This window comes from Salvia miltiorrhiza, chromosome 3 (assembly GCF_028751815.1).
Source record: "Salvia miltiorrhiza cultivar Shanhuang (shh) chromosome 3, IMPLAD_Smil_shh, whole genome shotgun sequence".
Lineage (NCBI taxonomy): Eukaryota > Viridiplantae > Streptophyta > Magnoliopsida > Lamiales > Lamiaceae > Salvia > Salvia miltiorrhiza.
Window position 1 is genome coordinate 3736194 of NC_080389.1, and position 24116 is coordinate 3760309.

The 24116-nt window shown below is 33.6% G+C and overlaps 5 protein-coding genes across 5 annotated transcripts; 1 reads left to right on the forward strand and 4 right to left on the reverse strand.

The window, feature by feature from the left end:
• Nucleotides 1-2435: 2435 nt before the first annotated feature.
• LOC131018113 (replication protein A 70 kDa DNA-binding subunit D-like) lies at nt 2436-3859 on the reverse strand. Its single transcript, XM_057946836.1, has 5 exons — nt 3804-3859; nt 3611-3731; nt 3365-3522; nt 3150-3270; nt 2436-3050 (listed from the first exon to the last, which is right to left on the reverse strand). Exons 1-5 carry the CDS (start codon nt 3857-3859, stop codon nt 2619-2621), a joined length of 888 nt encoding a protein of 295 aa, XP_057802819.1. The 3' UTR covers nt 2436-2618.
• Nucleotides 3860-6768: 2909 nt separating this feature from the next.
• On the reverse strand, nt 6769-7434 carry LOC131018114 (uncharacterized). Its single transcript, XM_057946837.1, has one exon. It carries the CDS (start codon nt 7432-7434, stop codon nt 6769-6771), a length of 666 nt encoding a protein of 221 aa, XP_057802820.1.
• A 207-nt stretch (nt 7435-7641) lies between these two features.
• Nucleotides 7642-10907, reverse strand: LOC131016880 (putative late blight resistance protein homolog R1B-17). Its single transcript, XM_057945662.1, has 4 exons — nt 10376-10907; nt 8702-10288; nt 7954-8047; nt 7642-7862 (listed from the first exon to the last, which is right to left on the reverse strand). Exons 1-2 carry the CDS (start codon nt 10868-10870, stop codon nt 9413-9415), a joined length of 1371 nt encoding a protein of 456 aa, XP_057801645.1. The 5' UTR covers nt 10871-10907; the 3' UTR covers nt 7642-7862; nt 7954-8047; nt 8702-9412.
• A 5000-nt stretch (nt 10908-15907) lies between these two features.
• On the forward strand, nt 15908-18283 carry LOC131016975 (uncharacterized). The gene is made up of 7 exons (XM_057945831.1): nt 15908-16138; nt 16210-16317; nt 16559-16654; nt 16759-16857; nt 16926-16985; nt 17081-17149; nt 17829-18283. The coding sequence occupies exons 2-6, from the start codon at nt 16237-16239 to the stop codon at nt 17144-17146; spliced, it is 402 nt and encodes a 133-aa protein (XP_057801814.1). The 5' UTR covers nt 15908-16138; nt 16210-16236; the 3' UTR covers nt 17147-17149; nt 17829-18283.
• A 1640-nt stretch (nt 18284-19923) lies between these two features.
• Nucleotides 19924-23030, reverse strand: LOC131016806 (putative late blight resistance protein homolog R1C-3). The gene is made up of 2 exons (XM_057945548.1): nt 22584-23030; nt 19924-22500 (listed from the first exon to the last, which is right to left on the reverse strand). The coding sequence occupies exons 1-2, from the start codon at nt 22866-22868 to the stop codon at nt 20065-20067; spliced, it is 2721 nt and encodes a 906-aa protein (XP_057801531.1). The 5' UTR covers nt 22869-23030; the 3' UTR covers nt 19924-20064.
• Between the last annotated feature and the right edge of the window lie 1086 nt (nt 23031-24116).

Here is a 24116-nt window from a genome sequence, read left to right on the forward strand (position 1 = left end):
AGTTCCTGCTTCACATTATTTATAGCCTATGCATTTTCGGCACAAAGATTAAGGAGAACAAAATTAAGATAAAGATGTGCGTGTCATACATGTTTAGTATTGTGTTTAAGGAATTTTTTATTGTTCTTAATCTTACTGAGGAAAATGAATTTTTTTCCCTTTCACTTTACTTTTTAGTTATATTTTCAGATTATTTAATTATTGTATTTTCGAAAATACAACATGGCAATTATATGAAATTTAAAGGAATCCGCACACACTGAAATTTAAAGGAATTAAAAAAAATAAACTGAAAATTTTCATTTCATTATGGCGCTAGTTTTTGGCTGCCATTATCCCCAAAACCAACAAAAAGAAATCTGCCAATCTCTAAAATTTCATTCAAACAACTTAAAATTTTCAAATTTCCCACAATTTATATGTTTTGAAGAGTGATAACATTGTGTGCTTTATCACGTGTATATGTCTATTGTTTTATGAAGAATGTTGATATTTCATAGTTAGTTTCTTTTTCCCAAGATACTTGGTTGTCATTCAATCAACTAGGTCACTCATACAAGAAAAAAGCTGTCCATAAAAATCACAAAATGGGTGTTAAAATGAGACAATGTTAGAAATATCCCTAAAGCTTATGGATGAAGAGCAAGTTAGCGAACACTAAACAAAGGTGATTGCTGAATTCGAGGGATGTGCAACTTTTATACATTGAGTAATTTTAAATAGTTTAAACTTATTTAAAAGTGTGACTGGAATGAGATTATTGTATGTGTGTGATTAGAATAATATTAATAATATGATATTATTACATTATTGGCCTTAAAATAGATTAAAAAATAAGGAAATAATAGGCAAACTAAATTTGGTAAAACCAGACACTTTTATAGTAGGTATAGATTATAGATACTAATTAAACATATGATTTTATGTTGCTAAAAATTAAAAATAATTAAAAACAAGCTAAATATAAAGTTATAAGGAAAATTAATCACTCAAATTAGTATATTCCCACATGCAATTGAATTCCTCATCACATCAAACTAGACGAAAGTTGGGATCAATTAACTATAACATGAAAGTTGGGATCAATTAACTATAACATTAAACTACCTCCATTTGACTACACGAAAGCTGGGAGTTGCCAAACTCTGCAGTTCTTGGCTGACGTAGTATGACTCAACTAGAACATGAAAGGATGGGTTCCCTTGTAATTCCTGTTGTTCGTCTACTATCTTTTTCAAAGACACAACCATTGATTCACTGCAATACTCCAATTGAATTGATTTGAGTGTTGCTATTTCTCCAATTTCTGAAGGGAACTCCTCCAACGACTCCATCCCCCAGAGATGAAGTTGCTCAAGGCGTGGCAAGCAGGAGCCCTCTAACGTCCAACATTCCATATTCATACACTCGTACAACCACAAGTATTTGAGGCTGGGGAATTGGCCTTCAACTATTTCCCAACTGCGTGTTGCAAACTGCCCTTTGCTCAGTTGGAGCTTCTCAAGAAGTGGTAATGAACCTATCTTTTCCAGAATTTCCTCCCAATGGAACTCTTCGCAATAAAGAAACAGCTTCTTGAGTGAGTGCGGGAAGCTAATACTCTGCAGATACTCACCACATCCATCTTCAATAAAGCACCTCAAGCTTTCCAGCTTACTCAGACATTGAAGATAGCTGAGGCACTTCACTCTCTCCATTACTTTATGCATGTATCTTATATACAGTCTCTTGATATTGGGAATTCTCTTAACCATTTCTTCATTCAAGTTGAAATCAAGCACTCCTTTGAGCGTCTCTAGATTCTCCATCATAACATCACTATGCCCGCTCCGAGGATCTGGGAGATACATTCCTCCTAAACCTACGAACTCGACATGCTTAAGCTGATGCATTTTCCAAATTTCTACTGGTGCAGTTGTAGGTTCACCGTCACAAGTAACAATTAGTGTGTGTAGATTCCAGAGCAGACTAATTGAAGAAGGCATTTGGAACCCCTCCCAAAATTCAGCCGAAAGATACCTCAAGTTCACCAATTGAAACACATTTTCTTCTAATAACCCTCTGGAATAATTATCTGTAGTCAATATTGTCCTCAATAGTCTAAAATTTAGCAATTTTTCTGGCACTTTATAATTATGACTTATGTAAGAACGAGCACATGACATAGTTCCCATGGCATCCGTCTCAGAAGTCCATCTGCGAATAACAATGCGGCGTTGGCTATTTATCCCTTGAGGACAATGTTGCCCTAAGACATAATAAAACCTCTGCTTTTCAGCTTCTTTCAAACATAGATCTCTCAGCAAATCATGCATTTTGCAGTACTTTATATTCCCAAGTTTCCCCAACTCATCAACTAGAATGAGGTTTCTGTCAATTAGCTCCTTCAAATACTCCTTGGCAATTGTTTCCAAGCTTTTATTGATTACTAGCAGGAAGAACGTGCGATGCACGTTGAACACGTTTGATTTTTACTATTTAAATAAAAAAAAGGAACCAATGCAACTATTAATGATTAAATTTAAAAGTAATAAAGTAATATTCATACTTCTAAATAAAAATGCAAAAAAATCTATGAAAAACATCCTAAATTATCTAAGTAAGGAGTAAGACGAATTTTAAATCTTTTCTTGTTTGATTTTGACGATTGGGGAGCTCTTCTTGTTATTTTTGGTTTGCAAAATGCTGTTCAGCGGCAGATCGTCGTCACTTGTAATGTCAATGTAGTCATGAAACTTTTTCTTGGTTATCCTTCTTTTTTTCTTTTGCGATTCGGTGGGCTGCAACTCCATCGTAGATTTTTTCTTTCTAGACGGAATTTTATTTTTTGATTTCTCGGGTGAATGTTTCTTTTCCTCCACTTCAGTCGGCTCTTCTTCAATATCTCCAACATCGATGCTTTCCATTGGTTCCATTTTTTCGATTGCATTTGCTACGATATTGAGATTTCCTCGTTGATCAAATTTTATAGACTTGAGCATCGTCATGAAGCGCATTTCTGTGTACGCTTGTGTGCTTAGTCGTCTATAGTATGTGGATTCTGTTTCACCCTGTGAAAATATATAATTGTTATAATTATGTAATATTGAATTTTGTAATATTAACAATTTAAATTATAGTAAGTGATTAAGTAAGAAATCATAATTTACCTCTTTGATTGAAGAAAGATATTCATCCACAGAGCATCCTACATATACCTCTGCCACTTGACCGAATAGTGTAATACGTGCATTGCAGTCGCCTTGTATAACATTTATTGTGATTCTGTATCTAGAATTATATAAAATGATAAAAATTAGTATATTTTTGTTATTGTGTCATTAACTAATTTTGAATTGGTAGTAATTTTAAATTTGATATGTACCTGGGCGACGTCTCAAGAACTTCTTCATTGCATTTTTTGCATATTGCACTCTCATCAATTTTGGAGAAAGATGTGTTGCAATTTTTACAAGAATCATACCATATTGTTGCTTTATTTTCAACTTTGTCGATAATTCCCGTAAAACAATACGAAACACCCTAATATATGATAAAAAAAATAATAATATTATAGAAATAGTCGATTATGTACTTTTGAAATGCATCATTAATTATTTAAATATCGTACCTCTGATAATAAATGTTGATTGTCTCTGAGATCTTTAAGAGTGACTTGCTTTGCTTGTTTTATTTTTTGTGCCATTGCTAATTTAGCAATTGCTAATGCATCATCATCAACATCAGAACACCTGCATATAATATTAAATGATATGTTTGATTTTTTTTAAAACTATATAATTTATTTATTTTTTGATACGTACGATTGGATCAGCTGGATCTCTTTGCATGTTGGTGTAATTTGCAAGACGGATCTCATTGTATTTTGCAAGAGTATACCACCTAAATAATATATATATAAGTAGTTTACAAATAAAAAAAATGAAGTATTTTTTTAAGAAAATATATATAATATGTTTGTTACCAAATTTCCTTTTTGCCACGACATAGGAATTGCAACAGTTGGCTTGCCTCCAGTTATTTGTTCAAGGTCATGTCCTTCATTTTTCGCCATATCTTCCCATAAAGATATCTCTACAAGTTCAGATCTACGAGAAATATTGAGTAAATTCAAATATAGTTATTTTTCTAAGGTTATGAACAAATTATAGTATATGCATGAAACATTAAATAAAAATAACATATGCCTATATATATATATATATGCATTGGAAATTGAAAGATGGATTCAAATAATAAATAAAGAACTTACTTTTTGTTCATGAGAGTTATGTTTCTCACAGCCTTGTTCACTCCTTTGATAGGAATCTGTTGACTTTTTTGTACTTGTACTAACATTCCAGAAATATCTGTGACAATTTTTTTGTTTTTATTTATATAATTATATATTTAGAGTTTAATGTATGTTTTATTTGAAGGAATATTTTAAACTAATTTCACTTTCCAAACTCTTCTTCCTTGTCAAGCTTTTGTTCCACATCGTTGAACTCCACAAAATTATATGGTATTTTATACTCTATCTCGTCGAATGCTTCCTTTATATCAGAGTATCTATTGAGTATGATCTCTTTTTCTCTATGGATGCTTGGATACATAGTATTAACGTTTCTAACCTCTCCATTAGAGATTAAATACGTTTTGTTGGATTCAAACTTTTTTCCAAATTTGCTTATTTCATTATTGAACATTGTCACTCCAATTTGAACACCCTGCAAATTGAGTGATAAATATATAAATTGTAAAAATTAAAGTTATAATTAAATTTGTGACTTACCTCTTTGTCAACCATTATCAATTTCCAGATTTTTGTGCTTAAATTAGGTTCACAATTTACTTCGTGGCCTATTCTCAAAGCCTTCAATGCAATTGTAAATGATCCTTCATTTACTTGCAGAGTTTCAATTGTCGTCATTGTTGAATATTATATATCCTACAATAAAAATAATAAAATTATGTATATATAACATCTCATTTAACGTAATATAACGCGACAATAATAAATAATAATAAACAAACAACAACAAAAAGGAATGTTAATAATAATTATAAGTATAACTCTAATCAAATAAATATAAACATATTGATATGGCAGCAAAACAATTATATCATTGTATTTTATCAAAGCCTAACCAATTATTTATTCACTTTTAATCTGTATTTTATTTTATCAGTGTATTTACGTATTTATTTATTTTAGTGTTCTATATATGAACTTAAAAACTAATAATTAACTTAGGGTTTGGCTTATCTTTTAGCCTAAATTACAATTCACACGTATTCATGCTAATCTTAAATTATAAAGATAAAGAAATCAATGCTTAGATATGCAGGTAAGCACGAATTCATTACGGATAAATAAATGCACACATTCATAGACCTCTAAAATTCGATCAAATATTAAGCATGAAGAAAATCAAAGAAATAACTTCAAGATAGGGAAAAATTTTACAGTAAATTCGTCGAACACGTAAGAGTCAGAAGGAAGAAACTAATTTTTCTAGAACTATGAATGATAGAACTTACCAAGAATTCGTTCAATCGCAGAAGATAAACAAAAACGCAGCAGAGAAAGAAAATTAGAGGCGGATATGTTGTAATTTGATTGTGTACAAAAAAATTATACACCATTATATAATGTGGATTCGAAAGTTTGATTCCTATTACAATTCTAATTCTAATATTGTAGATTTCTATAACAAGTCTTTGATCTATTAAATTATTTTTATCCTTATCCTAACCATATTTGAATTACTGTCTAACTCGGTTATACTACTAACTTTTGGGTGAAAATTGCAATTCTTAATCAACTCGGTTATACACCATGACCCCTTTATTTTTGTTTTTTGTTTTTTTAAATATTGCAACATCATATTAGAATTTCAATGAGACAAAATAATTTCCTCATATTAAAAAAATGTATATTAAAAGCAACAAATATTTTAAAAATTAACAATGCATATTGCTATCTCGAAAACAACATAGACAATTAAAATGATGAAATTCCAGTTGCGTACCGAGTGTCTTGAACACAATGCGAATCATCAATTGCATCTTTCTGATTCTTCATGATTTTGTTGTTCTGTTAAACACGTAAATATAATATTATCAATGCAAAATAACATCATATAAATTAAATTTTAAATTAAATAATTACCTACGATCAAAACTTGAGTGTAGACAACATTTTTCGTCAACATTTTTTGTCTTGTATCTGTTGTGTTTGGCTTAATCAACACTTTAGTAGTAGACATTGAAGTTCCTCGTGATAGAGCAACATATAATTGTCCGTGAGAAAATACCGGAGAAGGCAAATATACACCAACATTTGGTATAGTTTGTCCTTGAGCTTTGTTTATTGTCATTGCAAAACAAAGTTTGATTGGAAATTGTTTTCGTCTAAACTGAAAAGGATATCCTTCATTTTCAGCTGGCAAAAGAGGAATTCTTGGAATGAAGACATGCTTTCCCATATATTGGCCAAGCATTATCTCTGCGTTTATGACGTTGCCCTTAAAGTCCTATCTATCATCTATTGTAAATATTATCTATATAAATACCACCAATGAGAACATTAGAAGTACAAAAATATTGAGCAACAAATTACGACTGCCGAAGAACGCATCTCTGCCATCCTCAGCCGGAATCCTCCGACGACCGCATCTCTGCCATCCTCAGCCGGAATCCTCCGACGACCGAGTGCCCCTCCAACAACAGTACACATATTTTGCCCGTGTTTTTGTTTATCTCTCTCGAACGCACTTATTTTCCCTAAAGATGCGTATTTGTTAGACTTAAAAGAATTATTGGACAATTTTTCTTCAAGGCCAACTTATGTGGAGGTAATCCATTTGGAGTCAAAGAGTTCAAAAAATCGACGTCATAGTTTATGTTTGTCTGGTCAATAGCTTCATCGAAACTGTTGAAAATTTGTTCTTCTCCAGGAAACATGGATATCAACTTATCATTCAGCTTATCCACATGCTCATTTTTTGGCGTTACTATTGCTCGATTCGTCATGTACTCCGCCGAATATGCATTCCTTGCTAAACTCGGAAAAATGGCTGCGATAAGTCTTTTCAAAGAATTTTCTTCATTGTCATACTCAATTACCATATCATCTGGAATTTTGATATTACCTTCATCATCCATCGGTTCTTCACCATTTCCAACACTTAGTAAGAATTTGATGAATTGTGGATCATTCTTTGATGATCTCATATTTATGGACAAAGTGATCTTTTTCATTCTGCCCCATAAATAAGAATTAACCAAACTTGCTAATATAGTCTGGTAGACTGTAGCTTTAGGAACAACCGGCAATACTTGTCTGAAATCTCCTCCAAAAACGATGACTTTTCCATCAAAATCTTTATCATTCCCCATGACATCTTTTAACAACTTATCTACATTTTCAATTGCCCATTTTTTTGCCATCGGTGCTTCATCCCATATAATCAGTTGTGCTCTCCGCAATAACTCGGCAGCTGCACTTTGTTTTGAAATTGAACATTCACTTGTTTCATCAGAATTTATAGGAATTTTAAAGCGTGAAGGTGATAGGACATCCAATTTGGAAACAAATAAATGTTTAAAATTCATGCTGCAAAGTTTATGTTCTTGAGAGAAGTTATGGAGATATAATTTTGAGAGAGTCTGAATCTATATCTTAGTTTATTATTGGGATTGATAATCTTAGATATTGAGCAATGAGAAATACAAACCATCAAATACCATAAAATCGCAAACTATTTTGTAGCATATTCATACTGAAAACAAAATATAATCTCCTGAAATTTGAATATAATATCATAGGCGTACCCATGTGCGGAGGAAATTATGAAATTCCAGTCGACGGCGGCGACCTGCGGAGCAAATTGGCAAACAAAATATTGCTTCTTTAATCCATAATAATGTCAATATATCCTTCCATGACCAAAACATGGATATCCTTACCTTGATAGATCACCTTCAAGCTTCTCTGCCCGACTAATTAAGCGAGAAATTGAACGGAATGGTTCTCTTCGAAGTGTTTAACTTGTCGGGTGACCTGGACATATTATAACCAGAAAAGTATTCAAAGGGCGAGCAACATTATAAGCTCGCTGGAAACTTATGAGGAGTCCATATGCCAGCATATGGTTAGAAAGCCTAAAACTCTTTAAGTCAGTCTTATCTTGGTAATGACAGTGAGAAATAATGCGATGCTATTGGTTTAACTCAGCCTTTTGTTTTATAAAAGCTATAACATCAACTAAATTAACTACAACTTTAATACATATATAAAAACTTTCCCAACAGTTCAAACCAATAATTTATTCACAGAATAAAATATCCGAACTCAAAATTTTGACATAACCAAATTTTTTTGACAGCCGCAATTGAGAATATTGCTTACGAATGCACGACGCTTGCTTCGGTAGTGAGGACATGCATGCTCAATTCTCAAACAAATTCTAAAAGCTGATATCTTTTTAGATATTATGATAACTTGAACACATATACTTATTTTTTTAACATTCCAATTAGCCTGATATCTTTGAGAACAATCAGTAGGACCATAATAACAAGCTTTATTAACACCTATGATATTTTATAAGGATACACAAGAATTTACTTGGATCTCAATTCAACAAAGACAAGCTGCTTGCTTCTCATAGTGGCGCTGGTGTAGACGACATACGAAGCGAGAATCAAAACTAACCTCAACCGGCCTTCGAAGAGGGGAGGCGGCGACCTGAAAAAAGACTAAGAGCAACGGTGAAGCGCGGCGGACCGAAGGCTCACAGCGGCGGCGAGGTTGTATGCGATGGTGCGGAAGGATGGCTTTGAGGTTAGTTGCGAGGAGATAATTGATTGAGTTGGAGAAGAATTAGAACTTTAATTAATTTTTATTTATATTTAGAGTTTAGTTTAGTTAGTACATAAGATAAAGATTTTGATATATATTAATATATACGGAATTAGAGTGAACTTCTTCCATAGATAATTATATTATATCCCTTAATTTAGATAATTATGAAGTCAATGGATTGAAAAATCGTGAGTCATTCTCTTTAAAAAGGCAAAAAAAGAAAGGAGTCAAAATTAATTGAAAAATCGTGATGTTGATAATTATTAATCTATACTAACAAATTTATATTTTAGGGGTAAAATAGGCAATCCACAAGTTGTCCCTTAAATTGTCATTCGCTCTTTTTCTATTAGTATAGATTGGTTTAAGAAAGCCTTCAGAAACCCATAGGCCCATGAGTCTTGAGACCCTAATTTTCTCATCTTCCCCAAACATCCCCATGTACAAAAAACAAGGCTTCAGATAGGCAGGCAAATGGTCATAGCTCAGTTTCAATACTGTCAACCAATATTCATCATTTTCCGAAATCACAATTGAGCTTATGTTTTCCTCTATGTGCTCCTAATATTCCGGTGTAAGTTTGGACTTTGCCAAAAGACCCCCAATCACAGCAATCGACAAAGGAAGTCCGTTACACTTCCCCACAATTTTCTTTCCGATTTCCTCGAGATGAAGAGGAAAACCCTCATCCCCAAATACAGTTTTGGAGAACAAACTCCAGCTACAAACATCATCTAAAAATCTCATACCAATGCTGTTAGAGTTTGTCAACTCAGTAGCCAAGTTTGAGAGCCTAGTCGTTACAATTACTCGACTCCCATCATTGTAATCGGAAAAGAAAAACCTCATCTTGTACCACACTTCTACACTCCACATATCATCCAATATTATAATATACCTCCTACCCCATAAACACTTGTGCAATTTTTCTCCCAATTCGTTCTCATCACTAAAGTCATCCCTCGAATCTCCACTCACTTGGTAAAGAATTTCTCTAAGTGTTTCTCTAACATTATAAGTTTGAGAAATTGTAGTCCACGCACAAATATCAAAATGTTGCTTAACAAGGGCATGCTCAAATATATGTCGGGCAAGAGTGGTCTTACCAATCCCGCCCATCCCTGTGATTGGGATGATTTGGCGGTTACGGTTCCCTCCAGTGAGCCAATCCAAGAGTTGAAGTTGCACGTCATCAAAGCCCACCATCTTGCTTTCCTTCGCAGTGGAAGAGCACGTCAAGGAGCCAGCATGAGTCGAGGAGACCTTTCTCTGCAGCTGAGCTTCAGCGGAAGTCTCCATGGCTTCCTTCTTGATCACATTCATTTCTTCTATCACTTGCTGTAGATCTTGATAGAAGTCGATGCAACTGACTTCCTCTCTAGAATTCACTTCTTCAGCCGCATGAGCTGCATCTACAACATAGCCTTGGAGAAATTCCTGCAAGAAGGTAATTAATAATTTGAGTTAGAGATTCATTTCTTCAATCACTTGTCGTAGATCTTGATAGAAGTTGATGAAACTGACTTGGTTGGGACTCATTGATCTACCCAGTTCATTTTCCATGGCTTCCTTCTTGATCACATTCATTTCTTCTATCACTTGTTGTAGACGATCTTGATAGAAGTTGATTTGTTCATCAGCTTCAGCTGTATCAATTTTGGCTTTTTTGGATCTTCTCAGATGAAGCTTGTCCACAATATGAGATTCGATAGCATCTTCAGCCGCATAAGCTGCATCTGCGATACGTTTGGATCTCCTCGGCTGAAGCTTGTCCACAATATGTGATTCGATAACATCTTCAACAGCATGAGCTGCATCTGCGATACGCATCTCCAGCGGATCAGCTTCATCTCCATCGGCAACAGGGGACTTATAACTTTCAAGAAATTCCTGCAAAAAGGTAAGAATTTGAGTGAGAGATTCAAGTTGTTGTTTGTGGATAGAAATTGGAGGGGAAGGGTGGTGCTCGATCTGATTGATGGTATTCATAAGAGAAACTATGGCTGCATAGGCTGCCATGATCCAAGGAAAAACAGTGTATATTTTTCAGAGAAAGAATTTGATAGAATTCTGAGTTTAGGTTCAGCAAAAACAATGTGTAAAATGGGTATATTTCCTCTTCTCAATTATTATCAGAAACATTATGTGTGCAGCTTTTCATCCACCTTTCAGAATCACATTAATGCCAAACAGCTAAGATAAGAGAAGACTTGTGGGTTGACCCTACAGTTTACTAGTCTCCTATCACATTGTGCTAATTATGCTAATTATGAAATAATGACTATGCTAATTATGAAATAATGGAGCTAAAGAGTTGCAAGCTACAATTGAATTTTTTTTAGGTAGGTGATCATTTAGTGTAGCATGCATTATGCTATGCTTAAATGTGCATAATAATAAGATTCAAAATAAAACCTTTAGGAATATGATTTGTCTTCTCGCAGTGCACTACTTAAAAAGAAAAAGAAAAAAAGGCGGGCAATGTCCAATCCTCATACAACTGAGAAACATTAAATTACATGTAAATTTAAATAAGAACACTATGGTGTCAACGTATTCCAACCATTCTGAATCAAGTTCAATAAAAATTATTAATATGAAATTTTACACCACCTTAACCTAAATTACCATTTTTTTTGTCCTGCTTACTCATAGCATGAAACTTAGGAAGCTAACACTCACTCAATCTCATTTGATTATCTCATATAGTTTGGGAAATATATACTAGTATAAAATTATGATATAGAGCTTCATTTTCTCAACTTTTTTTTCAATGAAAACCAGCTTGTTTTCTTATTCTCGACTAGGCCCAAGCCCATCCCATGAACATATATAGAGAAATAAAGGTTATTTTTGCTTTTTGGATCCAACCGAAGAAATAAAGGTTATTATTATCCCTATCAAAGCTATTGAATATTTTTGACAGCTCAAAGGCACAATCAAGATATGTTGTAGGGTTAAACATATGCAAATTACTTGACATGAAAAACACCTCAAGAAAATGATGCACTCCAAAAAGGCATAGGTCGCCAACCTCACGTCAACTTTTCATGAAATTTCATCAAATAAAAACTTATACAAAAAGACAATCTATTTTAACTCTCAACAAAAAATTAACATATAACTGGCAAAAATTGTTGAGATTATTATAGTTGGAACTGTATCCCCAATTTATTTTGATCAAACAAAATTATTTAAAGAACAATTTATATAAATAACATTTCATATACTATGATTATAAATAATGTAAAATAATAATTATGATGTAATGTGATTTCCCGTCGAATTTCGACGGGTTATAAACTAGATTTCTCAACTGATAGTATAATTATTTTTCACAATTTCTGATTTATTCAAAGAAATGGGAATCTAAAATTACGGGTGATGAATGGATCTTATAGCTGAATTCATTTACACAAAAAACGCTTAGATTTTTTACATGGACTAGCAAGAGGTAACAGCAGTCCAAAACTTAAATGAATAAATTGGGCCAAATTCAATTAAAATCGCAGCCCATTTTCTTTTAAAAGTAAATCTGCCAACTAATTAAATAAGGGAGATCAATCCCAACACACCCAGCCCAATGAATTAAATAGAAAACAAAATCAGGTCCAGCCGAGTAAAAATAAAAACCGGCCCAAATACTATTGTATACGTCAGGCCAATCAAATAAAAATAAAGGAAATTGGGCCAGCTAAATTTAAAAGGAAACAGCCCAAATAGAAGCCCAACCCTCAGGCCCCAAATGGAATTGTTTGCGTTTGTAGATGCTTGTATGGTGGTATTTTGCATGCTGAGTGATTCTTCGCATATTAATTTGAAGCTGGACAAAATGTTGGAGGAATTCGGCCAAGATTTTCAAGATGAAGCTAACGTCAACAGATTATTAGAAGGCCGAATTAGCGATGTAGCAAATGAAGCGAGAAAAGTAAACAGGTTTTCAATGTGGGAGAGAAATCACATTCGTTTCAGAGACAAGTGGAGATTTCTACGAGCGGAGTTTGCTATGTTCAAGTCCAAACTCCAGTTCATAAACCACTTGAAAAAGATGGGAAGTGAAATTGATTCGATCATGGCGGAGGCGATCCCCGTGAAGAATATCAGTGAGGCGGCCGCCGCCTCCTCATCTGGACTTGCACCGGCCGACCGGGTCAGTGATTCGAGCAGTCGGTGATGAAACTTGCTTTACATGATGATGATGAAGAGGAGGAGGCAGAGAAGACTGAATGCTATCGAAGTTCAAAACACGAACTCCAGATGGAAAGGGTGATCGAGGAGATTGCTTTGATTGCTGCACAAGTGAAGAAAATCAAGGATAGCTCCAGCAACAAAGATGTTGAACGCGGTGGTGCTGACAAAATAAAAATAAAATAAAAAAATCTAGAACACAATAAATAATACTGATATAATTAACAAAAATAACAAAATTAGATAAATTCTAAAAGTTTTTAAATTCAAAACATGTATAATCTATAGTATATAAATTAAATTATGATATTAGAAAATATCAAAGTGGTAACAAATCAAATTGTATACATAGGTTATAATGAGAACTAGTGAGAATGACGAATAAGTCATTATATTATGTTGAATAAGTTGCTTGTAATGTATGATTAGCTGTGCAATTTAGCTAATTAGAGAAATTTCCCCTCCCTCTAGCCTTTAGGATTCGAACCCAAGTTTGAATGATTATCCATGCATTACCAATAGCTTATACTGACTTATTGATATCAATTCTTATTCTCATAATATATGATATATATTATTTTTTCTAATTTTGTGATAGAAGAGAGAAAAAAAGAGAAAATAAATGGAGGGAAGAAATTAACTAATCTTTCATATGTTTATATAGATCTGTTAGGATTTTAAGATTATTTTTTATTTTATTTTTCAATCTAATTAATAATTAATTAACTAACTAAATATTGCATTTCTTTCTTCATCTTTCTATCCAATGACTTCACTGCATCATTAAATGAAGAATGCTAAATTGTTTGATGATTTTGCATTCTCCAAATTATTTGATGATTTAGCCTTCTCTATTATATTCACAGTTACATCTTGTAATGAAGATTGAAGGGTTTGTATAGATTATTTTATTTTATCAAATTCTGAAAATTGAGGAAATATTAATATACATACATTTGAAATGTTAGCACTTAGACCCATTGAGTAGGCCCAATGGGACTAAAGCCACCCAACAGAAAAAGGAGTGGGTTGGATCAGATTGCTAGAGAATAAGCCGTCATATTAGATAGCCCACCCCAAATAGAATTTGATAGGCCAAACTATAGGTGAAATTAGGATTTCAGAAAAATAACTGAAATTGAGTCGATCCAAACTGAAATATTAAATATGGTTTAATATCTGTTATAAACATGTCATGTTAAATTTCAGAAAATGAGAAAAATTTGTGTATTTACATGCTAATCTATACCTATTATTCCCTCATTCCACAAAGATTTTGTGTTTATTACTATTTCCATCCGTCCATATAGATTGTGTGTTTTCATTTTTTTAGAAATCTACTTTAAACTTTAAACCCCATTCACACTCAATAATCAATATTTACAAAATACTCTCTCTCTTTACTTTTACGATTTGGTGGGCTCAATACTATACTTTAACACTAAAATCACATCTATCAACTTTTTCATTAAAATCTATGCCCTCCACTCCATCACACACTCTTTGTGGACGGAGGGAGTATAAAAATGTCATGTTTTACAAAATTTGATTTGCCTATTTTGTCCATATTTTTAAATCTATTTTAAGGGCAACAATATAACATTTAAGCTTATTAGCTCAATCATACATTTGAAAAGTAAGCCCACCTGTATAGACAATGGCAGTCGTTTAACCTTAACTCTGAATAGGAATAACAGTGCAAGTCCCCACGATCCACAAAGCCTACAAGAAATCTATTATCTTAATAGGTTTCCTGAATTTATTATGAGGTTATAGTGAAGTGTTTAACATTCTATGATTCACTTAGCCAGGTTTTTAAAATTTAATGAATGAATAATTCAAAACTAAAATTCTTGAGTTAAGGACACCAATAATATTCTTACTCGATTTTCTTTAATAATTGGATTTATAAATAAAACCAATTAAATCATAATTACTTTTTGTTGCATAATGTACATGCAATTTCATGTCATGCTTAGCATATACTCCCTCCGTCCCACGAATCTTGACACGTATTACTTTTTGGGTCGTCCCACGAATCTTGACACGTTTATAAATATAGTAACAATTATTATCTTTTCTCTCCTATTTTATCACATTCTCTCTCATACTTTATCATTTTATTACATTCTCTCTCCTACTTTATCACATTTTCTCTCCTAATTTATCACTTTTATACTTTATTACCTACACACTTAAAACACTAATCTACAATTTCTTAATTCCTGTGCCAAAACTAAACGTGTCAAGAGTCGTGGGACGGAGAGAGTAATAAGTAATTACTTAAAATATGCACATAATAATAATATAATATTATTATGTAAATTATTATTTAGAATAATTAATTAAACTAATGATAGTTCAATTAATACAATGAGTAGTCCAAAATTTGAATGAATAAATAGGGCAAATTCAATTAAAATCACAGCTCATTTTCTCTTAAAAGTAAATCTGCCAACTAATTAAATAAAGGAGCCCAAGCCCAATACACTCAGCCCAATGAATTAAATAGAAAAGAAAATCCGGCCCAGCCAAATAAAATAAAAACCGGCCCAAATACTATATGTACGCCAGCCCAATCAAATAAAAATAAAAGGAAACGGCCCAAATAGAAGCCCAACAGCCCAACCCTCAAGCCCCATTTGTTTCATGTAGATGGGGTCCCTATTCTCATCGTTTACCATTTGCTTCAAGTCATGTTTTCTAAGATATATTGCATCGAAAATTATTAAGTTTGAAATTTGAGATTGTTTATATGGTAAGTTCGCATTTGAGCTAGCAAGTAGTACTATTATACTATGCTACAGTAGTTAATTTATTGCCATGATAGATTTATTTTCTACTTTAACCACAAAAAAAGGCATGCAGGATAATAAATGCCTTGGCTATTTACGACCTGCACATAATCATATGATGATATTCTTCACATTTGATCTAATATTTACCATTTTTCTTTTCTATTCATGAATCATGGGAACTATTGTTTCTGGTAGTCATTTATGTACCATCAGATCAATATGTTAAATTGGGTGTCTCCATTGTGTGCAGGGTTTTGATGTTAGGCTGGTCGATGTGAATAGGACGTGTAAAGTTACAAAGGTAATATAGCCTCCTCATTTACGATTCAGTAGCCATTTTTTTTTAACAATTATGACTGATAAACGAGACAGGGTGGACAAGTTATCAAATACACTGCAATGTTAGCTTGTGGGAACTACAATGGTGTTATTGGTTTTGCTAAAGCAAAGGCTCCTGCAGTTCCGCTTGCTCTTCAAAAGGTATCAGAACTATACATGCATTCAAATCCATACTGTCATGCTTCTTTATGCTGCACGTGTGTAAATTTGGCTTGAAAACTAGACATGCTTATATACTATTGTCTGAGAATGTGCAGTCAACTCTAAAAGGTATTATGCCACTGGATTGTCTGTTCAAATAAGAAAACGTTTCAATATTTATAGAAACTCATCGCGGCATCTGTTATTTATAGTTTAATATGTTAATGGCCTATTGCCACAGGCATATGAGAAGTGCTTTCAGAATCTGCACTATGTAGAGCGGCATGAGGATCATACAATTGCACATGCAATTCAGACATCGTATAAAAAGACTAAGGTATCGTCAAATTTCTAGTTGTATATCTTTGTTGATGGTTGAAATTGATAGAAAGCTGTTTCCTTCTTTAGGGATTTTGGCCTGAAATTTTTAAGTGCTTGTAGGTGTATCTTTGGCCAGCTCCTACACAATCAGGGATGAAGGCAGGCAAAACTGTGGAGTTGATTCTTAACTTAGCTGGTTACAGGAATGTGAAATCAAAGGTATGAAACTGGCTCGAAAAATATGTTCTTTCGTTTCCAACTTTGTCCTGATGGAAATACTCTTGTAGGTTGTTGGTTCAAGGAATCCCCACAACACTGTGAAGGCTCTCTTCAAGGCATTAAATGCGGTAAATGGGAGGAATTATATTATATACATTATCTACATTGATATTATATTTCACCATTGTTTATCCTTTTCTATTCCTCTTTCTTTTGCTCGCAGATTGAAACTCCCAAAGATGTTCAGGAAAAGTTTGGCCGAACTGTGGTTGAATCATATCTACTGTGATAGGTATGATCTTCATCTTTTCCTTGAGTTTCTCTATTTTTGTAGGGGGGTGGTATGTGAGTGGTGAACATATTTGAATGCACTTAAGATGTGAGGATAAGTTAACTTTCATGTCCTACTTCATTGGACTTGGGGTAATTGCGCCTATATACATGAACATTTAGCGAATTCTGGTTTTCGACATGAACTAAAAATTCCGCCTCCAAATACACGAACTTTTAATTGTTCCGATTTTCACACGACTATCAATTTTCGTCGATCGTGGCTAGTTAAAGTGACAAATTAATATAATCGTGACAAGCTGAAGTAGCGTATGGAAATCCAAGTACCTCGTCTAGCACATCAATTGTTTAAACCATGTAGGCATTTAAGGCATCCACCTCAACATTAATTTGGGTGCAATTGATAATCGTGTGAAAAATCAGAACAATTGAAAGTTCATGTGTTTGGAGGCAGATTTTTTAGTTTATGTGCAAAACTAGAATTGGTTGAAAGTTTGTGTATTTAGGCGCAACTAACCCATTGGACTTTGCAGTTGCTTAAATTTTAATTAATTGCACAATTTTCATCAAATTTGCCTCTTGAATTGAATAACATGGAGTAGTTTTTTGAGATAATTGAATAACACAGGTCTAGCAGATTTTTGTTGTCTCATATGAGTACTACTCTTGTTCAATCTCAGGTTTACAAAGAAACAATATTGTCTGTGGATAGATTAATCTCTTGAGCATTTGGGATGACCAAGCTGTTATTTTCTGAATCGAGGTTATATAATAGGGAAAACAAACGACGCAGTGCCGGTGGCAAAAAGATGCTGAAAGGAGAACCACTTTGCTTTTGTTTTTGAAATGTGGAATCAAAATTGCTGAAATTGAGGAGCATAATCAATAAAATGCTTTTAGTTTTGCATAGTGAACTATTCATACCAAATCATTTTTCTTGATGCAGTTGCATATTTTAGTTGATTATGGTTTTAGGCTTATGCTCTTTCTCTGTCTCTCATGAATTGTGTTGAGGATAGGAAATAACGTTGATATGGGCACTTAATTTGTAAGATTTAGATTCCATTCCACAGCTTCACTTGGTGTAGTTTTGTACCAGCTCTTTTAAATATGTATTTTTCCTTCAAATTATTAAGTTTTTATAGTCTTGCTGATCCATTCATTGAGTATGAATGATATATAGACATTTCTCTTTTATAGAGAGGAACAACGACATCAATAAAACTAAATAACATTTCAACTAAATTATTTCAACTTAGATAAATGAAAAACTTGATGCCATATTTGGATTCTTGCGGTGCCACCGGGTTTTCTACAACCTTTTTTTTTTTAATGTAATTAAACGGGTCCGGGTTTAAACCTGAATTTGCTAAATGAATCATGATTTGGCGTGGGTATGACCTGGTGGCACCGTGCCACCAGTGATACACAAGTATTTGTGAAAAGACAATGCATATGTTGAATGCATTTGTAAGTGACAAATAAGATAGTGAAAAGCATTAGCAATGAAAACCACACATTAATCTTGTCTATTTAGTTATATATGTATTTAAATAAAGAACACACTAATCTTTTGTCTGTTGGTAACTTCACTTTCTTCGGTCGTGTTCTTGAAAACACTACTGCTTTATTGCTTTTGATAAGAAGGATACCATTTTCACAAATAAAATACTATACACAAATTACATTTGCACAAGATAAATAATCGATTGCACTGCTTTGCTTTGCTTGCTCTTGTTTTTAGCCTTTAGGTGAGTTGGATGTTACAATATGATAATCAGATATTGTAGTTCCTGCTTCACATTATTTATAGCCTATGCATTTTCGGCACAGAGATTAAGGAGAACAAAATTAAGATAAAGATGTGTGTGTCACACGTGTTTAGTATTGTGTTTAAGGAATTTTTTATTGTTCTTAATTTTACCAAGGAAAATGAATTTTTTTCCCTTTCACTTTACCTTTTATTTATATTTTCAGATTATTTAATTATTGTATTTTCGAAAATACAACATGGCAATTATATGAAATTTAAAGGAATCCGCACACACTGAAATTTAAAGGAATTAAAAAAAATAAAAAAAATAAACTGAAAATTTCATTTCATTATGGCGCTAGTTTTTGGCTGCCATTATCCTCAAAACCAACAAAAAGAAATCTGCCAATCTCTAAAATTTCATTCAAACAACTTAAAATTTTCAAATTTCCCACAATTTATATGTTTTGAAGAGTGATAACATTGTGTGCTTTATCACGTGTATATGTCTATTGTTGTATGAAGAATGTTGATATTTCATAGTTAGTTTCTTTTTTCCAAGATACTTGGTTGCCATTCAATCAACTAGGTCACTCATACGAGAAAAAAGTTGTCCGTAAAAATAAAAAAATGGGTGTTAAAATGAGACAAAGTTAGAAATATCCTTAAAGCTTATGGATGAAGATCAAGTCAGCGAGCACTAAACAGAGGTGATTGCTGAAATCGAGGGACGTGCAACTTTTATACATTGAGTAATTTTAAATAGTTTAAACTTATTTAAAAGTGTGATTGGAATGAGATTATTGTATGTTTGTGATTAGAATAATAGTAATAATATGATACTATTACATTATTGGCCTTAAAATAGATTAAAAAATAAGGACATAATAGGCAAACTAAATTTGGTAAAATCAGACACTTTTATAGTAGGTATAGATTATAGATACTAATTAAATATATGATTTATGTTGCTAAAAATTAAAAATAATTAAAAAAAAAAGCTAAATATAAAGTTATAAGGAAAATTAATCACTCAAATTAGTATATTCCCACATGCAATTGAATTCCTCATCACATCAAACTACACGAAAGTTGGGATCGATTAACTATAACATGAAAGGGTGGGTCCCCTTGTAATTCCTCTTGTTCATCTACTATCTTTTTCAAAGACACAACCGCTGATTCACTGCAATTGACCAATTGACTACACGAAAGTTGGGAGTTGCCAAGCTCTGCAGTTCTTGGCTGACCTTGCTTGACCAAACTAGAACATGAAAGGGTGGGTCCCCTTGTAATTCCTCTTGTTCCTCTACTATCTTTTTCACAGACACAGCCATTGATTCACTGCAATTACACAATTGAATTGATTTGAGTGTTGGTATTTCTCCAATTTCTGAAGGGAACTCCTCCAACGACTCCACCCACCCGAGATAAAGTTGCTCAAGGCGTTGCAAGTAGGAGCCCTCTAACGTCCAACATTCCATATCCCTACACTTCCACAATTTCAAGTATTTGAGGCTGGGGAATTGGCCTTCAACTATTTCCCATCTGCGTCTTCCAAACTGCCCATCAATCAGTGTGAGCTTCTCAAGAAGTGGTAATGAACCTATCTTTTCCAGAATTTCCTCCAAATGGAAGAACTTTCCGCATACAAGATACAGCTTCTTGAGTGAGTGCGGGAAGCTAATACACTGCAGATACTCAGCATCACTTACATATTCAGTACTGCACGTCAAGCTTTCCAGCTTACTCAGACATTGAAGATAGCTGAGGCACTTCACTCTCTCCATTACTTCATCCTGGTATCTTATATAAAGTTTCTTGATATTGGGAATTTTCTTAACCACTTGTTCATTCAAGTTGAAATCAAGCACTCCTTTGAGCGTCTCTAGATTCTCCATCATAACATCACTATGCCCGCTCCGAGGATCTGGGAGATACATTTTTCCACCTACGAACTCGACATGCTTAAGCTGATGCATTTTCCAAATTTCTACTGCTGCAGTCGTAGGTACACCCCAACAATAAACAATTAGTGTGTGTAGATTCCAGAGCATACTAATTGAAGAAGGGATTTGGAACCCCTCACGAAATCTAGCCGAAAGGTACCGCAAGTTCACCATTTGAAACACATTTTCATCTAAATACCCTTTGGAATACTCATATGTACTAAGTGTCCTCAAAAATCTGAAATCTAGCAATTCTGGAGCCGTATCAGCATCACATATGAAAGAACGAGCACGTGACGACATAGTTTCCATGGCATCCCGGACTGTCATAGCTGAAGTGCTTCTGGGAATAACAATGCGGCGTTGGCTATTTATCCCTCGAGGACAATCTTGCCCTAACACATAATAAAACCTCTGCTTTTCAGCTTCTTGAAATGATAGATCTCTCACTAAATCATGCATTTTGCAGTACCTAATATTCCCAAGTTTCCCTAACTCATGAACAAGAATGAGGTTTCTATCGACTAGCTCCTTCAGATACTCTTTGGCAATTGTTTTCGAGCTTTTATTGATATTTGGTTTAAGAAAGCCTTCAGAAACCCATAGCCTCATGAGTTCTGAGACTCCAATTCTCTGATCTTCCCCAAACATCCCCATGTACAAAAAACAAGGCTTTAGATACGCAGGCAAATGGTCATAGCTCAGTTTCAATACTCTCAAGCAATATTCATCATTTTCCGAATTCACTACTGAGCTTAAGTTTTCCTCTATGTGCTCCCAATATTCCAGTGTAAGTTCGGACTTTGCCAAAAGACCGCCAATCACAGCAATCGACAAAGGAAGTCCCTTACACTTCCCCACGATCTTCTTTCCGATTTCCTCGAGTTGAAGAGGAAAAACCTCATCCCCAAATACAGTTTTGGAGAACAAACTCCAGCTACAAACATCATCTAAAAATCTCATACCAATGGTGTTAGAGTCTGTCAACTTGGCAGCCAAGTTTGACAGCCTAGTTGTTATGATTACTCGACTCCCATTATTGTTATCGGGAAAGAAAACCCCCATCTTGTCCCACACCTCCACACTCCACATATCATCCAATATTATGGTATACCTCCTACCCCATAAATACTTGCGCAATTTTTCTCCCAATTCGTTCTCACTCAGATCACTACCCAAATTTCCAGTTACTTGGTGAAGAACTTCTCTAAGTGTTTCTCTAACATTATAGGTTTGAGAAATTGTAGTCCACGCACGAATATCAAAATGTTGGTTAATAAGGGCATGCTCAAATATATGTCGGGCAAGAGTGGTCTTACCAATCCCGCCCATCCCTGTGATTGGGATGATTTGGCGGTTACGGTTCCCTCCAGTGAGCCAATCCAAGAGTTGAAGTTGCACGTCATCAAACCCCACCATCTTGCTTTCCTTCACATTGGAAGAGGATGTCAAGGAGCCAGTATGAGTCGAGGAGACCTTTCTCTGCAGCTGAGCTTCAGCTGAAGTCTCCATGGCTTCCTTCTTGATCACATTCATTTCTTCTATCACTTGCTGTAGATCTTGATAGAAGTTGATGCAACTGACTTCCTTTCTAGAATTCACTTCTTCAGCCCCATGAGCTGCATCTACAACATAGCCTTGGAGAAATATCTGCAAGAAGGTAAAAATTTGAGTTTGAGATTCATTTCTTCTATCACTTGTCGTAGATCTTGATAAAAGTTGATGAAACTGACTTCATTGGGACTCATTGATCTACCCAGTTCAATCACGTTCACAATATATGATTCGATAACATCTTCAACAGCATGAGCTGCATCTACAATACTCATCTCCAGCGGATCAGCTTCATCTCCGTCAGCAACAGGGAACTTATAATTTTCAAGAAATTCCTGCAAAGAGGTAAGAATTTGAGTGAGAGATTCAAGTTGTTGTTTGTCGATAGAAATTGGAGGGGAATGGTGATGCTCGATTGTATCGATGATATGCATAACAGAAACCAAGGCTGCATATGCCGCCATGATCCAAGGAAAAACAGTGTATGTATATTTTTCTGAGAAAGAATTTGATGGAATCTTAGTTTAGCTTCAGAAAAACAATGTGTAAAATGGCTATATCAGAAACATTATTGCCAAACAGCTAAGATAAGATAAAATATGTGGGTTGACACTACAGTTTACTAGTCGTTGATGTCGCCTAGTTTTTCTTTTTAATATTTTATTTATTTTATTATTATTTTGCTTGGTTTATTAGGTAATTGTTTCCTAGTATTTTTATTTGTTTGGAATTCTATCCTTCACCTTATTGGCTTATTCCCTTAAAAACAGAAGGATTCATCTAGTCTTAAGTAGTAGGCTCATTAGTGCGATGCACAACAAAAATCGAAATTAAAAGATATATTTAAATAAATAAATATAAATATGAAATAAAATCAACATATTTATAAAATCGAAAAAGATAATGCATTTGCGCGTGACTAATATGATAATGAAAAGTATTAATTAACAATGAAAACCATTTATTTATTTATTTAAATAGAACACACTAATCTTTTTGTCTGTTGGTAACTTCACATTTTTCGGTCCCATAATTGATCTTGTTCTTGAAAATACTATACACAAATGACTGCTTTTTTGCTTTTGATAAGAATGATATCATTTTCACAAATAAAATACTATACACAAACTACATTTGCAACAAAAATAATTGGTTGCACTGTTTCACTTTGCTTGCTCTTGTTTTTAGCCTTTAGGTGAGTTGGATATGTTGCAATATGATAATGGAAATTTCACGTAAGTATTTACTAGTATTTGCTATGAGAAAAATTCAACCTGATTGGCTCGAAAAGTATCGCCCTTGCTTTAGTTTTGTCGGCCACTAGATCAAATAATTGAAGTCAAGAATCTTCACAAGACAATGATTCGATGGGCATATTTACCACTTTATTCGCTTCCTTTGATATGCAAACAACACTTATCTTCAGCAAAAAAATATATAAATTGCCTATTATCTCTATTATATATTTAACTTTAAATATAATTATATAAATTAGATATTATATATCTAGAAGAATATAATAATTTATTAGACATTATCTTATCCAAATTAATTTGATTTGCATAATATGTCCCTATTTTTAAATCTATTTTAAAGATAATAATCTAATATCATATTATCATTATTCTAATCTATTTTATTTAGTATCATAATCATGAACATAAAAGAATTCAACTCCAATCACAATTCTAAAGAAGTTCGATTTATCTATT

Coding starts and splice junctions, on each gene's coding strand:
- LOC131018113 (XM_057946836.1), bottom strand. CDS start 3,859: ATGAGATCCGTCTTGCAAATTACACCAACATGCAAAGAGATCCAGCTG. Junction 3,732..3,803: donor GAGATCCAGCTGATCCAATC/GTACGTATCAAA, acceptor TATTATATGCAG/GTGTTCTGATGTTGATGATG. Junction 3,271..3,364: donor GTTCTTGAGACGTCGCCCAG/GTACATATCAAA, acceptor ATATAATTCTAG/ATACAGAATCACAATAAATG.
- LOC131018114 (XM_057946837.1), bottom strand. CDS start 7,434: ATGGCAAAAAAATGGGCAATTGAAAATGTAGATAAGTTGTTAAAAGAT.
- LOC131016880 (XM_057945662.1), bottom strand. CDS start 10,870: ATGGCAGCCTATGCAGCCATAGTTTCTCTTATGAATACCATCAATCAG. Junction 10,289..10,375: donor GATCAATGAGTCCCAACCAA/GTCAGTTTCATC, acceptor ACCTTCTTGCAG/GAATTTCTCCAAGGCTATGT.
- LOC131016975 (XM_057945831.1), top strand. CDS start 16,237: ATGTTAGCTTGTGGGAACTACAATGGTGTTATTGGTTTTGCTAAAGCA. Junction 16,318..16,558: donor TTCCGCTTGCTCTTCAAAAG/GTATCAGAACTA, acceptor CTATTGCCACAG/GCATATGAGAAGTGCTTTCA. Junction 16,655..16,758: donor CATCGTATAAAAAGACTAAG/GTATCGTCAAAT, acceptor AAGTGCTTGTAG/GTGTATCTTTGGCCAGCTCC.
- LOC131016806 (XM_057945548.1), bottom strand. CDS start 22,868: ATGGCGGCATATGCAGCCTTGGTTTCTGTTATGCATATCATCGATACA. Junction 22,501..22,583: donor GATCAATGAGTCCCAATGAA/GTCAGTTTCATC, acceptor ACCTTCTTGCAG/ATATTTCTCCAAGGCTATGT.